This window comes from Aethalodelphis obliquidens, unplaced genomic scaffold (assembly GCF_003676395.1).
Source record: "Aethalodelphis obliquidens isolate GAN/ISIS:26980383/991018 unplaced genomic scaffold, ASM367639v1 scaffold63, whole genome shotgun sequence".
Classification (NCBI taxonomy): domain Eukaryota; kingdom Metazoa; phylum Chordata; class Mammalia; order Artiodactyla; family Delphinidae; genus Aethalodelphis; species Aethalodelphis obliquidens.
The window spans coordinates 422,773-439,736 of NW_020838007.1; the positions used below are offsets into that span (position 1 = coordinate 422,773).

Below are 16,964 nucleotides of genomic sequence, written 5' to 3' on the forward strand. Positions count from 1 at the left end.
CCGGTCCGGGAAGATCCCACATGCCACGGAGCGGCTGGGCCCCGTGAGCCACGGCCGCTGAGCCTGCGCGTCCGGAGCCTGTGCTCCGCAACGGGAGAGGCCACAACAGTGAGAGGCCCGCGTACCGCAAAAACAAAAACTCCAAAACACCAGGAATAAGAGGAAAAGATTAAAAACTGAGAGAGCCTGTGTAGTACCTAAATCTGAATGTGTTTGTGGCTTTGGGATGCCCTTTTTTTTTAAACAAATGTATTGAGGTAGAATTGACATATGTTATTACTACATATATTTTTTCTTCCAGTTTTATTGAGGTAGAATTGACATACAGCACTGTATAGATTTAAGTTGTAGAGCATAATGATTTTTTTTTTTTCCTGCGGTACGCGGGCCTCTCACTGTTGTGGCCTCTCCCGTTGCGGAGCACAGGCTCCAGACGTGCAGGCTCAGCGGCCATGGCTCACGGGCCCAGCCGCTCCGCGGCATGTGGGATCTTCCTGGACCGGGGATCGAACGCATGTCCCCTGCATCGGCAGGCGGACTCAACCACTACACCACCAGGGAAGCCTGAGCATAATGATTTGACTTACATACATCATGAAACGATGACCACAATAAATTTAGTGAACATCCATCATCTTGTATAGATATAAAAAAGAAAAATATTTTTGTGTTGAGAACTCTTAGGACTCACTCTCTCAACTTTCATGTTTAACATACGGCAATATTAATTCTATTTATCATGTTTATGTTCCATCCCTAGTATTTATTTATCTTGAAACTGGAAGTTTGTATCCTCCAATTCCCCCTCCCCCACCCTTACCTCTGGTGACCACAGATCTGATCTGCTTTTTTGTGTGTTTGTGTGTTCGTTCATTTTTGAAGTCTAGTAGACCCACAGCACTGTGATGCATAACACAGTGGTTTGGAGTTTCTGTACAGTACAAAATGAACACTACTGCTGCACAGATTTACATTTTACAACTTGATGAAACACACCTGTGAAACCGTCCCCATGTGAGATGAGCATCTTCACCTCCTCGGAAGCCTCTTCAGGCACCTTTGCATGCCGGTCGTCCTGCCCCACCCCCGCCACTGTCCCTAGGCAACCACTCATCTGCTGTCCCTGCAGGGTTTGCATTTTTTCTAATTTTGTATAAATGGAATCATAGTGTGTGCAATTTGGGGAGGGGTCTGGCTTCTCTCACTGAGCATAATTATTTTGAGATTCATTTATATTGTTGTATATATCAATAATTCATTTCCTTTTATTCCTGAAGAGTAGTCCGTTTTATGAATATGTCATAATTTGTTATCCATTTGGCTGTTGTCTGGTTCCAGTTGTTGCTTGTTGTGAGGAAAGCTCCCGTGAACATTTGGTGCAGGCGTTTGTAGAGGCATCTGAAAGTGGTTGGCTGGATCATGCAGTCAGTATAGGTTTAACTCTTTAAAAAGCTGCCAGATTGTCTTCCCAAGTGGCTGCACCCCCTCCGCTCCCCCACGTGCACAAGGACCCTCATTCCTTCCTGTCCTGGCCGTGACTGGGCACGGTCGGCCTCTGTCCTCTCGTAGGTGTATGGTTTTGGTTTTGGTTTAGTTCACAGGTGCCTGTGAACTAATGGTGTTGGGTGTCTTTCCATGTGCTTGTTTGTGATACATTCATGTACCTTCTTGGTGAAGTGTCCATCACAAGGTCATTGAATACAAGGAGGGATGTAATGCCATCTAGAGCATGACCTTTGCCCTCAAGGAACTTCCAACATTATTTTTGAAACATAATATTTCCAGGCCTTTTAAAATTATGCCTTTTCCTAGGCATCAGACCGCCTTTTGTATGACTCAGATTTGTGATCACAAGCGTGCACTACTGTGCCACGAAGGCTCCAGGTGTGAGCGACCATCAGACTTCTACTGACACCGTCTCCCTCCTCATGGCCCTCAACTCTCTCTCTCTCTGACTGCATCCTAACATGTTCTATACCAAGAAAACAACTTGTATGCAAAAGAAAACCAGAAAAGTAAGGAGCCGGGAGTTCAGGAGCCCAGCGCTATGCACAGGGCCCCAGCAGGACGGACAAGGGGGAGTCACGCTCCACCACAGGGTCCAGAGAGAAGCGTTTTCCCACTTCCCTCTGCTTGTTGCCCTCAAGGGCAGGTAAGTAAACCATCGAGCTGGGGCTTTGGAGAGAAGTACAAGAGGGTGGTGCCACAGCTGTCTGTGTTCCCTATTTTAGATGTTTTGCCATTTTCCCTCTGCCAGAACGGTACCTGGTAGATGTAGAAACAAATCCACTGACAGATTTGAAAGCAGCAGTTCCTACTGGAGGCAGTGAAGTGAGTTCTTCTTGAGGTGAGCGTGCTGTGTTGAGCGGCTCTGTCCTGGGATCATTTCCTCCCCTCACGGCCCCTTCACGTGCGGGCTGCCTGGCCCCTGGGCGTCCTGGTGTCCTGGGTCAGACAGACGCGTTCCCTGCGATTTCAGAAACGGGAAGACTTGTCCGTGGTCCTCCCAGGCTAGGCTCTCCTTCTGTCTCAGCGCCTCCGAAGGTGTTCTGAGGGCTGGGAGGGTGGCTGTGCGTCCCCATGAGCATCCTCCCTGCCGGGGTCCCAGCAGGGCTGTGTCCACGCCTTTGCTCTGATGGATTAATACTGTGCTGCAGTCTCTGTGTGGTAGTTTCCTTTTCTGCATGAATTATATTTTTCAAGTGTAAGGTGTTTGAACGAGTCTAGGTGCACTCTGTGTCTGTCCTTTATGCTTTATAAAGTGTTGTCTTACTTTCAGCAGCCCTCATGTTTAGAAGCTGAAACTTTTTTTTTAAAGCCCATTGCTACACTGAAGCTTTCAGATCCTCAGGCCTTTTTTCCTGGATTTTCTGTCCCTCCCTTCAGACTGCTCTTAAGCCAGCTCTGGAGCAGCCTCTGCGGAGGGCCTTGCGAGCAGCCCAGGGTTCTGCTCGGTGCTTGGTGGAGAACAGCCGCTCGCGGAGCTGCAGCCTGAGCGGAAAACCGTTGCTTGGTGCTGTTCGGGCCATAGGTGCTGTGGTCCCACGACAGAGACGGGCCGCTCACGGAGCCGTCAGTTTTCATGTCCGGCCCAAATAGGGGTCCCCAGGGGCTGGGTGTTGACTAGAGGAGAGGGACTCGGACCCAGCGGGGCCTCCCTGGCCTGCGCCCGTCTGTGTCACGGAAGGCGGTCAGCACTGCCTCAGGAGGCCGGATGAGGGGCCGAGCGAGACCTGCGAGCGCTAGCCGGCACTTTATTAAATCCTCGTAATTGGGTCTTTTCCCCATTTTGTGTATGAGAAAGTTGAGACTCCTCCAAGTTAAACTGTGTGCCCACAGCCCTGTAGCTTGTAAGGAGTGGCCCCAGGTCCCTGGGACCCTAAACCCACGATGCCTCCTACTCTGCAGAAAGGGAGCCTTCAGCTCGGTAGAAGGCATCAACTGAGACATAAGCCAGGGGAGAGTGAGCCTTGAGAGCTGCCCCAGGAGCTCCAGCTAGACTGAGGGCCCTTCCTCGGAGAAGGCATTTGAACAGCGGCTCCCACGAGTCAGAGCTGCTCATGCTGGGCAGCCCTCAAGGCTGCAGCACCCAGAGTGCACTGCATCCATGTTTCAGAGCCTGAGTACAAGATTGGTGACCTCTGTCCCAAGAATACCCTGAAAGAGGACGTCCTGGGAAGTTCAGGAGTGCTCCTTCTCCTCCTCAAACACTTCCCTGGGCTGCTGGGGCTGGGACCAGCCACCCTTCTCCCTCTATGCCCACGCCCCCTGGAGCACACACAGGAAAGGTACAGCTGGGAGTACTGTGTCTCCTTCGGTTGAAATTGCATTTTAGTGAGTAATAACCCTGTCAGAGCTAGACGCAGTCTAGAAAAGAGTTAGTTCCTACGCTGCTAATAAAACTGCTCAGACTTGCCCCGTGCTCGTGACTTAACTGACCTCACCAGGGACTCTTGCCAACCATCCCTGCCTGGTGGCTGTTTCCTGAATTTTCAGACAGCAGACCTCATGGGTCCTGTGTGCTCCAACACAAAAAGTTTCCTTTGGGAGGGGTTTATGGGAAATATGGGGACATCAATCCGATCCCTTAGGGTGACATGAAGTGTCCCCTCAAAATAGGTTCATTTGACTAAAAAGAGTTATTACAGCACATTAAGCCTGTGGTGCATGGTTCTACGCTGGACTCTGTGGAGCTTCAGCGTAGTTAGAGCTGCTTCCTGGATGTGTGCTCGCACCCTGAGCACATCAGGCAGCGTCACTGCAGGTCAGTGCGGCCCCTTCCCGCCAGGGCACTGGACAGCCATCCCCAGGATGGGCGGTGGGTCAGGTCCCTTTTGAGTTGGCAGAGTGCTTGGTGTATCCTGGTGGTAAAGGAAGCAGACTGATACCCTGCTTCTACCTTTAACTGTTTGTTTTTAAGAAATTAAAAAATTTTAGAGCAGGGCCAGGGCCATAGTAAATTCCCATAAAATGCACTCGTGAGTCATTGCCTGTGAGCCGTAACTTCTTCAGTAAACACTTACGGGTAAGTTAGTTGCTTTTGAGGCCTACCTGGTGTACAGACTTACTGAGCATAAGCTACTTCTGAACATCAGACAATTTTTTAAATTGTAGTAAAATACACATAATATAAAACGTACCATCTTAGCCATTTTTACGTCTACAGTTGAGTGGCATTAAGTACATTCGCATTGTTGTGTGTCCGTCAGCACCTTCTAGTTCCAGAACTTCTCATCTGGAACTGTTTCCCAGCCCCAGCCCCTGACAGCCACACATCTGCTTTCTGTCTCTGGATTTCACTATTTTGGGTGTTTCATATAAATGGAGTCATGTAATCTGTGGGCTTTGTGTCTCACTTTCACTCAGCGTAACGTTTCCAGATTCATCCACTTTGTACCATGTATCGTTCCTTTCTGTGGCTCGAAAACGCCCCATCGTGGGGATGCTCCCCATTTTGTTTATCCATTTTCCGGTTGGTAGACGTTTGTGTTGCTTTCACCTTTGGACTTCTGTGCTGCTGTGGACACTCGTGTGGGGGATTTGTGTCCACGCCATCTTCAGGTCTTCTTGGTTTGTCCCCAAGGAGTGGCCTCACTGGGGTACATAGTGATTCTACGTGTAAGTGACCAGGAATCGTCACATTGCTCCGCAGCAGCTGCGCTGTCTTACGTTCCCAGCAGCAAGTACAGGGCCTCTGGTTTTTCCACATCCTCACCAGCATCTGTTGTTTCCAGTTTTCCAAGTACTGTGCATCCTGGCGGCCTGAGGTGGTGGCTCAGCCTCGTTCTGATTTGCAATTCCCTGGTGACCAACAGCCTTGAGCATCTTCTCTTGTGCTGCTGGCCATTGTCCGTCGACTTTGGAGAAATGTCTGTTCAGATCCTCTGCCCATTTTCATATTTGGGCCTTTGGGTTTGTCTGTCATTGTCTGTCTGTCTGTCTGTCTGTCATTGAGTTGTAGGTTTGTTTGGTTTTCATGGAAATTTTCAAATACACACTAAAGCTGTGAGAATAGTAAAAGGACACTCAGTACACCGCCCAGGCCCGGGTGGTCAGCGCACAGTCCTTGCTCTCCCACCCCTGCCTGGTGATTCCGAAGCAGGTCCCAGCCATTTCATGTCACCACATATTTGGACAGAGGTCAGACTTCCCAATTGAATCATGGTCAGTTTTACCGTTGATTTGCTTGACTTAAGATCCAAATAAGGTTCACACATTGCATTTGGATAATATGCCTCTTTTAAGTCTGTTTTAATCTTAAAACTCTCATCCCTCTTTTTGTTTCCTTTCAGTTTGTCTTTGGAAGGAATTGGACTGTGTCCTGTGGAGCGTCTGCATTTTAGGTTTGGTGTTGACAGCCCTGCAGTGCTGTCCTTGATATAAACTGGTAGTTGATTCGAGGCTGGATCTGATTCCAGCTCAGATTTCCGGCAGAAGCCCCTCAGGTGGAGTTGTGTCTGTCCGACCAGGTAGAGGGGAGGGAGGCCGGCTCGCTACCGCTGCTGATTGCGGTCGCCCAACAGTGCTGGTCTCGCTCCGTCTGTCCCAGGAATTCCTCTTTTCAGACAGGCTCCTCCATCGGCTGTTTGGTTGCCTTATGTCGAGTCTGGTCAGGAAGGTTCCGTCCAGTGCTTGATCCTGGCCTGGTTCCCCAGTGCACAGGGTCCTGAGTGAGGTCCAGCTGGCCCGGCCAGGCCTCATGCTGGAATGTCCCGTCCATGTTTCCAGCTGCCTTTGGTCGTCGGGTCAGTGGTCCTGCCTCCTGGCTGCACACTCAGGGCATCTGGGGAACTTTACGGAGAATGGTGCCCAGACCGGCCGGATCAGCCTCTCCGGCGGATGGCTGAGAGGTGTCACCTTGAAAAGGTTTTGCCCATGATTCTGAGGCCTTTATTGGAACCCCTTCCCCCACAGGGCACAAGATGCAGGCCTGTCTCCGGGGTCGCTGGCCCCCTGGGCTGCCTGCCCTGGTGTCTTTCCTTCCTTCCTCCCACTTTACACACGTCCCGACATGGACATTGTGACGAGCGGGCCTCAGACTCCCCAGACCCCTGCCCCCCCCCCCTCCTCTCCTCTCCCCTCCCCTGACCTGGAGCAGAGCCTGGCTCAACTTCAAACAGGAGACAGCATGGAGGCCCCAGGCAGCACCTCAGATGTGCAGCCAGCGCAGGCACCCCAGCACCAGCAGGCTGCTGCGTGTTCCTCCCGGGGCCTCTGGGGCCTCCCGCTAACAGTAGCTCCCGGAGTGCTAAAACCCGCCTCCTGGTGGCTTTTCCCTCTCTTCTAGGCACTGCACCCCCCACCCTCCTCACCCAGATTCCCTAACACCCTCCAAACCCTGTCCCTCGGCCCAGGGCTGAGGCCTCGAGGCCCCGTGGACAGGGGTTTGTCTGTGGCTCTGTCCTGCCTCCCAAAGGCAGGCGGTGTACTCGGTCATGGTCACGGTCACGGGGGGATCCCACCACGGCGGCTGAGACGGCGGAGGAAGTGCTGCCATGAGTGTTGCAGAGATTAATCATGGGTTTTGGCCCTTTGCCTTGTGCCCCCAAAATGGCATTTCCTTAAATAGATCAGAACCTTAACAACTATGTAGTATTTGGGGTGCATTTTATGGCCCTTAATTAAACTTCAGACACATTAAAACATTTTAAGATGTTTTATGACCTATTCTTAATCTTTTTTTGTGGCCATTTGTGTAACTTCTTGGCTCTCAGACTCCAGCCCTCAACCCTCGATGCACAGAGGTGGGACTCACCTGCTGCCACAGGTGGGGGCAGGCCGCATCTAAGGGCGCAGGAGCGGGGAGGGCACATGTCCCAGCTCGGGGAGCTGCCCGCCAAGGGCAGCGGGGGCCAGGGGAGTCTGAGCTCTGGTGAGATGAAGAGGGCAGCTGAGGGCCCTGCACACAGGCCACAGCCATCTGCCTACAGATCACCGTCGGCCCTTCCTGGATGGAAGGAAAATGGGGTGAAGCACCTCATTTGAGTCTGTGCTCAAAGCTTTTTTTTAATATAAATTTATTTATTTATTTATTTTTTTGGCTGCGTTGGGTCTTTGTTGCTGTGCACGGGCTTTCTCTAGTTGCGGCGAGAGGGGGCTACTCTTTGTTGCAGTGAGCAGGCTTCTCATTGTGGTGGCTTCTCTTTATTGCGGAGCACAGATCCTAGGCACGTGGGCTCAGTAGTTGTGGCTCGTGGGCTCTAGAGCACAGGCTCAGTAGTTGTGGCGCACAGGCTTAGTTGCTCCGCGGCATGTGGAATCTTTATGGACCAGGGCTCGAACCCGTGTCCCCTACGTTGGGAGGTGGATTCTTAACCACTGCGCCACCAGGGAAGTCCCTCAAGGCTTTTTTGAACTCCCGTAACCCTCTTGTTTTTGTCCAAACTTATACTTATTGTGCAGTAGGAGAGCCCTGAAGACACCTGAAAGCTAAATGCGAAATCTGAATTCATTAATTAGCAACTTGTATTATAATTACTATGTGTCTCCATTTTAAAAGAAAACTGTTTCATTCTTAGAGAGCTTGGCATTGCCTGTGAATAGTGCGAAGAAAGTCCTCCCGTTAGTGTGCATGTTCCCCTCAAAAAGCACCATTTTTGGCTCTATGAGTATTATTTTTTGTAAAGGGGTCAGCTGGCCACCTGCAGAGCTGCGGTGTCAGGGCCCGTAGGGCGGAAGGTCCTTGACCCTGCAGCTGCTTCAGAGAGAAACGCACTGGAAGACGGGTCTCATAGTCAAGGACCTTCCTCTTCACTGGAAGTACCACTTTCTGAAAACAGAAATTCCATTTCTGGACAACTTTGTGAAGGAAATACGTGACGAAGTCTGTGTGTGAGAGCTGTGAGGCTGTGCAGATGACGTGCCCTGTGCTGTGGTTTGTGGGACTCCTCTGGCGACCTGCTCACTGGGACCAGTGGCACCCTGAGTGCTGCCTTGTTCAGCGGGCTTTCTGGCAGCACTGATGCTGTTGACCCCTCCCAGTTCTGATGCTTCTTCCTTTGGCTTCTGGTTTGTCCCGCCTGTCGGGCCTTCCCCTGTGTCCCGTTGAAGGCGGTTCTCCTCTGCCTGGCCCTTATACTGAGGGGCTTGGTCTGAGGCCTCCCTCCTGCGCACTGTCCGCTCCGGCCACCGCCGGCGCCCCCCCTACACTGCGTCCCCAGCTGCAGACCCTCGTGTCAGCACCAGGCACCTCCCTGGGTGCCACAGGCGTAATTGTCGGGAGTACCTCCCCACAGTGAGCTGTGCGTCACTGGAGGACCCTGCTGTCCAGTTCTGCCGGCACAGACTGCGGGCTCTCTCCTTCCTCACGGCCAGTCAGTCCCCAAGTCCAGTTTGCTTTTCTCCGGAGCCTCTGTAGCCCTCACTTCCCCTCCCTGCTCGCCACCCTGTTGTCCCCTGCTCCCAGCTCAGCCCCAGACGACTCATACCCAGGCCCCTGCCTGCAGGCCTGAGGGTGTCTCGCTGGGGGTCAGCACTCTGGCTCCCTCCAAGGCCAAGGTCTCCTGCACCACCCTGGAGGGCTGCGGCTCTGGTGTCCTCACAGGCCTGCAGAGACGGTCCGTGCACGTCCCTGTGGCATTTGAGTTGCTTTGCGATGAGCGGTCATAGTGTCGCCATCCCTCCGGCCTTGGGTGTTGAATGATTTTATGAGAGCTTGTTATCTGCGCTCTTCTTCAGGAAACCGGGTGGGGTGGGGCCCGGGTCGCCGGCCCACTGCTCACCTCGGGGGCCTGGAGCTCCCTGTGGTCCCTGCTTGGGCACAGCCGGTAGTGGGAGGGGGTGGCTCCCGTGGGAACGGCCATTCCTCTGGCAATTTCATACAGTTTTTGTACCTTTCCGCGCATTTATTTCTTTCTATGGATCCTGTCCTTTTATTAATACGCTGTGACAGCCGTGGGGCCCAGAGCACAGACAGGAGGCTGGGAACGTCCCAGCTTCCCTGTGCTTTTCAGCTTTGGAGACAGCCTTGCTGTCTCCATGCTTTTCTGTGTTCTGTCTGTGTTATTTCATAGTATCAATAGTTTGATTTTTCAGCCCCGAACATGAAAAACACTGAAGTAGATGGTGAGATGGGAGCAGAGGGTGCAGGCCTCCCCACCTCCCCGCCCACCCCTGTGTCAGGGCCTGTCTGCTTCTCCAGCGTCTTTGGATGGGCCGGGGCCACACTGGCCAGGCCCCCTCCATCTCACAGGGGGCAGGGCAGTGGTCTGGGTTTCGGTTGTTTTGATTTAGAAATTGGTCGTCGTTGCCCTGGGGCCCCAGGCCCGCTGTCTCCTCGGGGTGCCTCATTCACGAGGTGCTGCTCTGACTGCGGGGTCCAGGCTGGGGGTCTGGTCTGTTTGGAGGAAGCTGGATGGCCGGGTTCCCACAGCTGGGAGCTGGGGCACAGCTGCTTTCTCTGGTGCTGGGGCCTTTGCCTCAGGCCGGTGAGGCCAGGCACGTAGGCTCCGCCACATCAGGCCTAGCGGCAGGAAGTAGAGATTTGTTTTCCTCCAGGCGTGCATGTGACCCGCAGGCAGGGGTCGGAGCCTCTGGCTGCTGTAAGCTACACTCAGCCCCGTGCAGAGCTGGGACGTGTTGTGAAGAAGCTCATTCCCTGCTGCCCATGCGATGGCGACCAGTGTCCTGGCTCTTTTGTCAGGGCGTTTGGCCCTGACGACTGGGAGGAATAATCCCACAGGAATCATCTGTGACCTGAGCCTCATGGAAAAACGCTTCTGGGGTTTATGAGAATTAAAGTGAGACACGGCCCGGAGGATGCTGGGGACCAGGGTTCCCAGCCCTGTCCTCCCACCCACCAGCCCCACACCTTGGACAGGTGACTTCCTTCCCTGGTCCTAGCTTAGTCCCAGGTGGGGCTGAAGCGCCCCTGCTGGCTGCTTCCTGAGATCCCGATGACATCAAAGGGACAGGTTGGCCATGGCCATAACTGTGGTTGTTGCGGAGCAGAGGCCTGTGAGGGCAGCCAGCCTGTCGGGGCAGTGTCTTCATGGTCACAAGTGTGGGGACCAGTGAGGCAGGGGCTGCCCAGGCCTCATCTTAGGGGGGCGGTGATGTCACTGAGTGGCTGGCACTGCCCTTAGATGGCCGCGTCAGATGGCCCACGGCCACCACACCTTACCACCGCCTTTCCCTGGGGCTGTCAGCAGATTTGCGCCCCTTTGCACCTTAACCTGATCACTTTCCTCACCACAGTTTATGGACAAGTCCTCCAGGCCGGATTGGCGGCCACTGAGGGAGTGACCTCTGGGATCACTGCCCCCAGAGCTGCTGCCCTTCAGAGGGTCATGGTTGAGCAGTCCCCAGAGGGCAGCGTCCTGGGTGCCTGCAGTCAGGGCTGGACGCTTCCTTTTGGTGACAGAGTTTGTTTCCACACTACCTGCTGCTTTTGTCAGGAGAGCCCCACCCTCCCCACCCGCCCTTTGTCCCTGGGCCCTACTTGGTGTCAGGACCTAACGGTTTGTAAGGGGGTCGGGCCTGTAAGGGGGTCGGGCCGGCAGACTTTGTAGAACACTCCCAACAGAGGTGAATAGCGTTGTTGTTCTTTGGCTGCTGCTCCCGGGGAGTGAGGACTGCCGCCTCGAGCACAGTCACCCAGGAAGCGGACTCATGCATTTGAAGCCTGCATGAAACAGTAGTAAGACATGAAGCAGGAGGTGCTGGGGGTTGGGGTGCTCGCTTTTTCAGTTTGTGGCATTTTCATAAAGCGTGTGAATTTCCAAATTTCATTGTGGAGTTTCAGCTTCAAAAGGGTTCTTGCAAATAAAGGTAAAGGCTACTTTCTAGCTGAATTGCTTTATCATATAATAAAATACTCTGAATGACGTGTTTCTTCTGTAGTTGTGAACAAGTTAATTTGAATATGGAGTAGGTGCCCCTTCAAAGAGTCGAGGTGGTTCTCGGAGATGCACTGTGGGAGCCCCACGCACCCCCCCACCCCCCCACCCCCCGGTCATTGGCGCCGAGTGCAGGCTGGTGGCTGGTCCTCAGAGTGCAGGGGTTGTGATGTCCTGTAAATGATGGGGAGGAGGCTGGACCACAGCTCTTCCTAACAGCGCTGCTGCTCCCCAGTGCCCCGGAGGCGGAGCCCCTGGCCCCCAGGGCTGTGTCCTCTCAGGCCAGGGTTTGGGTGGCTCAAATTTCTGCTGCTGTGGTTGCAGCGATCTGGTGTGCAGGGTGGGGGCCGGTCACGGACACCAGCTGGTCCTGGGCTCGGCCCCCAGCCCCCCATCCTGCCGTGCTTCCTGCAGAAGCTCAGCCTGCTGGGCCTGGCGGCCTCCGCCCCCCTCGGCCATCTCCTGAGAAGCCCGCAGTGTGTGTTGCTCACATGTTTTCTTTCTTTTCCTGCAGAATATCGACATCACCAACTTTAGCAGCAGCTGGAACGACGGGCTGGCCTTCTGTGCTCTCCTGCACACGTACCTGCCCGCCCACATTCCCTACCAGGAGCTCAACAGTCAGGATAAGGTGAGGCCATGGAGGGCAGGCGGCGAGGGGAGAGAGCCCTCCATGGCGGTGCGGGGGGCAAGCTGCTGGCTCCTCGCACACCCCGGTGGCCTCTCTGGGAACGACATTTGAGGGTCAGGGCTTCTTGAGGAGAGTGGTCTGGGCAGCGTCACCCACGCCAGGCCACCTTCCCCACGTCCAGCCACGACCGGCTCACGGTGCAGCCCTGCCCAGACGGGCACTGGGAGAGGACCCAGGCCCAAGCCCTCTAGTGTGCACCCCCATTGGCCCCTCCTGCCCTTCAGATGACCTTTGAAAACCCCCACGGGGAGGAAACAATTTCACAGGTGTTGCTTATTAGCTTTGGGGGTGCTGGGCAGCTCAGAGCTGATGTGTGAAAAGTGACCCTCCTGTGCGGAAAGGAAAGAACAAGTGTGTGGGTGTCACTCCGCAGCTTGTCACCAGAGGGGCGGGGCGTCGGGCATGGGTGTGGACCGGGCTGGTCAGGCTGCCCTCCCCGGCCCTGCTCATGCACCTGTCACACGGTTTCTTTTCCAGCGGAGGAATTTCACCCTGGCCTTCCAGGCTGCCGAGAGTGTCGGCATCAAGTCCACACTGGTGAGCCCCCGTCCCCTGAGGAGAGACCCCTGGGAGGCCTGGTGACCAGGAGGCTTCTGGGTGGGGACTGGGGCCCTGGCGGGCCCTGCACCAGCCGCAAGGACATCCTGCGGGTGGGGTGCAGATGGTCCCCTGCCCGGCGCTCTTTATGCCTCCCGTCAAGTGTCCCAAGGAAGCGCCCTGAGTGGGGGGTGGTCACGTTTCGCTGTCAAAAGCACATTCCAGCAGATCTGCCTCGGGTGTCAAAGTAGAGGCAGGGGAGGGCAGGGCAAGGCCCCAGAGCGCTTCTCAAGGGCGGGAAGAGAGGCGGAGGAGCCCTGGGGTCAGGGCTGTGCTCTGGGCTACAGTAGCTCAGGACAGACGTGTTTCCATGGGGGCTCCTGCCTCGTCACCAAGTCTGACTTCCAGGGAGAAAATACCTCGTCCAAATGCAAAGCCAGAGACTTCCACACCCAGAGATGCTGATGAAATTAACGTGAAAGGGGTGTTGCACAGCTCGGGGGTCCACAGAGTGAAGGACCCCACAGGGCCAGGTCAGGAACCCCCAGTGCCACCTCCCACCCTGAGGGTACCCATCACCCTGCCTTGTGACAGCCGATAGCTTTGAAGACATATTTGCACTCATCTTTACCCTGCAGGAGTGTTTGTGTAGAGTTCCATAAATATGTCTTCTGAGTTCACAGAAATACGTGTTTCTGAGTGGCTTCTATTCAATCATATATATATAGAGAGAGAAATTACAGTTGAAATATTTCTCATTACCTGGATGTTTTACACCATGTGTAAATGCTGATATATAAGCAGGCAGTTCCCCAGCCTAAAAACTTTCCATTGAGATTCTTACACTGAACATACATGTGTTCTTTCTCCCCATCCCATTGACTCTGGTCCTCATTTGTGTCTTGCACCCATGGGACCCCTGGGAGCAGTGCCCTGCAAGGACAGCGGGTCTTTCTTGGGGGCCTCCCGGGCACGTCTCAGAGCCCAGGGTCCCCCGCCCGCTTCCCAGCAGCATCAGCTGATGTCTCCCCAACCACGGGGGCCACACAGGACACAGAGAACTGTGGCTTCCAGGGCTTCAGGGGGTCGCCCACCGTGGGGCAGGCAGTGCCTGGTGGGAAGGACACTCAGAGGTGACGCCGGAGGGGTTAGCGAGGAGAGGCAGGTGGGGAGGAGGGCCCAACTCCCCCTCCCCCAGAGGAGACCAGCCCCTTCCAGCCTTGAGGGGCAGCCCTGGGCAGGGCGGGAGGCTTGGACATTGCCTACGCCCCGGGCGAGGAGTTTCCTGGGTACTAGGCTGCTGACCTGTGCAGTGAGACTCGGACAAAAGTCCCATGAGGGAGGCCCCCACCCCCAGAGCCCTTGGTGCTGTGGCTGGGAGGCAACCCGGGCTCTAACTAGCCTCTTCTCCTCTGTCAGGACATTAACGAGATGGTCGGGACCGAGCGGCCGGACTGGCAGAACGTGATGCTCTACGTGACGGCCATCTACAAGTACTTTGAGACCTGAGCACCTGAGGCCCCACGGTCACCCCGAACGCAGCTCCCTACACTCTGCCCCTGGCCGCCCCGCAGCGTGTGAGCCCCGCCCCCGGCGGGCAGGGGACTCGGCCTGTGTGGCCCGCGCTTGGGCCAGGCTCTTCCACCTGGCCTCCGCGGCCAGGGCCCCGCGCACACGCTGACCTGCTGGAGAGATTGGGGAACCATTAGCACTGGGGTGGGAGGAAAGGCTCACTCACGGTCCAACCCAGGGAAGGGGATTCGTGTGCGGGCAGCTCCCTAGGTTGTGAAAGCTTCCTGCAGCACCTCAACTGCTCGCCCCTGAGAACCGGGGCGGGGTGGGGGGAATGGGTACCTTATAGGCCCCTGTTCCCCTCCTGTGTGACAGGGCATCCTCGCCGGCGATACGGACCGTGCCCCCCGCCCTCAGGCTCTGCCAATCTCCAGCTCCAGGGGCTCGGAAACCCAGCACCAACCTCAGGGTTCCAGACAAAGGAATCTTTCCTAAGGAGTTCTCTTTTTTTCTTATGAGCAATACTGGGGGGAAATGGCTTTTGTTTTCTTAGTACCAAAGTTAAATTGTTTTGGTAAGTGTAGCGGTAAAACACAAAATCTGGACATAAGGTGATGAAAGCCAGAACCAACGTCGCAAGAAACAGGAGGAAAAGCTGAACAAGTCAAGGGGCCCAGATGGTGCGATTTCAGTCCCTGAGTCGCTCGGAAGTGACCCTCCTGGCTGGGGTGGAAGAAAGTGCCTTAGCTCTGCAGGCGAGGCTGCCGCCGCCATCCAGACGAACAACCCTCAGCAGCCCTTCTTGGGAACGGGGAGCCGCTGTTGGTTCAAACAGTTTCGAGACCTGCACTTCCAGAACACAGATAAGCAGGAGGAAGAGCAGCCATTGCCCCACAGAACGCAAGGCGGGGGCCTGGGGAGGCCGCCCAGCCAGCCTGGGGGCTGCGGCTCCATGTGTGAGCAGGAGGTTCAAGACCAGGGGTCGGACGAGTCAACAGCCCAGGGCAGAGGGCGGCTGTGAGACGGGCTGTACATGCAGCCCGCTGGCCCAGGTCACCGGCTGCCACCCCCCGGGAGGCTCCTGGTGAAACGCCTGTTTTCAGCTGCAGAGCAGCGCCCAGCCCAGAGCACACAGGAGACCCCTCCTCCCTGACAGGCTCTGTCCTCGCATCTGCTGCCCTGCTGGGCACCTGTGCTGTCAGCTGAGTGACTGTCAGGGGAGAGTTGTTGCTTTTCAGTGTCTCTCCACTTGGTTCTCCTCTCATCTGCCCTTATGGTGGCCTGTGTGCCTGATCTGCGGCCACATTTTTGCCTATTTATTACGTGAGGCGGCTGTTTTGGCCAATGGAGACCTTCCTGGGTCTGCAGTTCACAACGCTGTCCCTGGCGGCTCCTGCTGCAGGGCCTGTGGGGGGGTGTCGCCGGTGTCCTCTGGAGGAGCGTGGCCACTGCTGATGGGCTGGTGTTGCCCGGCCTCAGCTCCCGGGGTTGGTGACGGGGCAGAGGGGGCTGCAGGGAGGGCTTCCTGGGTGCCCAGCCGCCTCTCTGACAACAGGCTGTGTGGCCAAGCCGCCCACAATTTCCACATGGATCCACGGCTGAGAAGGTTCCAGAAGCAAGACATTTCGCTTTTCCTGGTAGGATCCTTGTACTGTTGGCTTTAAGGGGTGACCCTGGACGGTCCTGTGTTCCTAGAAGTGGTGCTGTGAGGTGCTTTGGGTCCAGTGGCAGTTGCTGCGAAGTCTCCAGGAGGACATCCTGCCTCCTCCCTGTAAGCACAAGCTTTACTGCAAAAGGACCAGTGTTGGTTTTCTCTCGACCACAAGCTTCTGCTGACTGATGATACTGTTAAGTTTTTGTTCTATTAAATGTTCTTGAATGTCCTAAAATTGTCGTGACACATCAGGCTTGGGCTTTTCTGGGTCGCTGTGAACAGGACCCTCGCCACCTCCGGGGACGGGCTGTGGCAGGGAGGGCACCTGAGCCCACAGGCCAGGAGATGTCGCAGGGGGCCTGAGTGGGGTGGGGCAGGGGAGGCTTTGGCCATCTGCCTGCATCTGGGGTGGGATGGCCCAGGTGAGCCAGGCGGCCTGGGCGGCCTTGTGACCGCGGAGGTTCTGTAACGGGCATCAGGCCCCAGAAGCACCGCCTGAGCTGCCCCCACACCCCCCACCTGTGGCCCAGACATGTGCTGCTCTGGGTTGGGGAGGGTGCCTTGAGGTTTTCTGGGTTTTTTTAGAAATGTGTCTTCTTGGAGATAATTTTGAGAATGTATAAAATTATAGAGAAAAAAATCAATAATTATACCACTCGCAGGCACCCAACCAATCAAGCCTTTCTTCCTGGGCATCTTGTGTGGAATGACAGTGACTCCACAGAGCACAGCCGGGAACAGCACTGCACCTCGTCACGTTGCACATGACACAGGTCACGTGCAGAGGCCGTGGCATCCCCTCCTGTTCACACTGGCAGACCTGGGCGCCCTTCCCAGGCCTGCGACCCCCTCCCCAGGGTCAGGGTTTCATATGGTAACTGATTCGCTCCCTGGGAGGCCCAGAGCCGCCAGCTGAGTGGAGGTGTGTGTGTCAGAGCGGTGGCCCGGCTTCTCCCCACTCAGCCGCTGTGTGGCCAGGGTTACGTGGCCGGGGCCGAAGACGCTGAGCTCCCTCCCTTGGCTGCTGCAGGGAGGTCGTCCAGCCAAGGCCACAGGCTCTGAGACACGGGCCTGTGGGCCCTGCATGTGGCGGCAGGAGTGGGGGACCCCACCCGGGACCCTGGGCAGTGGGGGAAGCTCTGCTGTCTTAGCTGCTGCCCCACAGTGTGGGGTCCCTCCCCAGAACACTCCTGCCTGCTGTGCCAGCTGCCTCAGTAGCAGACCGACTCCATCT

At 55.6% G+C, this 16,964-nt stretch overlaps 1 protein-coding gene across 7 annotated transcripts in view; it reads left to right on the plus strand.

Annotated features, from left to right (window-relative positions):
- The window catches only part of SPECC1L (sperm antigen with calponin homology and coiled-coil domains 1 like), a 122,714-nt gene extending 106,755 nt beyond the window's left edge, over nucleotides 1-15,959 (plus strand). For all 7 annotated transcript variants that reach the window (XM_027088799.1, XM_027088800.1, XM_027088803.1 and 4 more), the window contains 3 exons: nucleotides 11,851-11,967; nucleotides 12,505-12,564; nucleotides 13,984-15,959. In XM_027088799.1, coding sequence (XP_026944600.1) covers nucleotides 11,851-11,967; nucleotides 12,505-12,564; nucleotides 13,984-14,073 — 267 coding nt within the window. In that variant the 3' untranslated portion in view covers nucleotides 14,074-15,959. The remainder of the gene's footprint in view (nucleotides 1-11,850; nucleotides 11,968-12,504; nucleotides 12,565-13,983) is intronic.
- The last annotated feature ends 1,005 nt before the right edge of the window (nucleotides 15,960-16,964 follow it).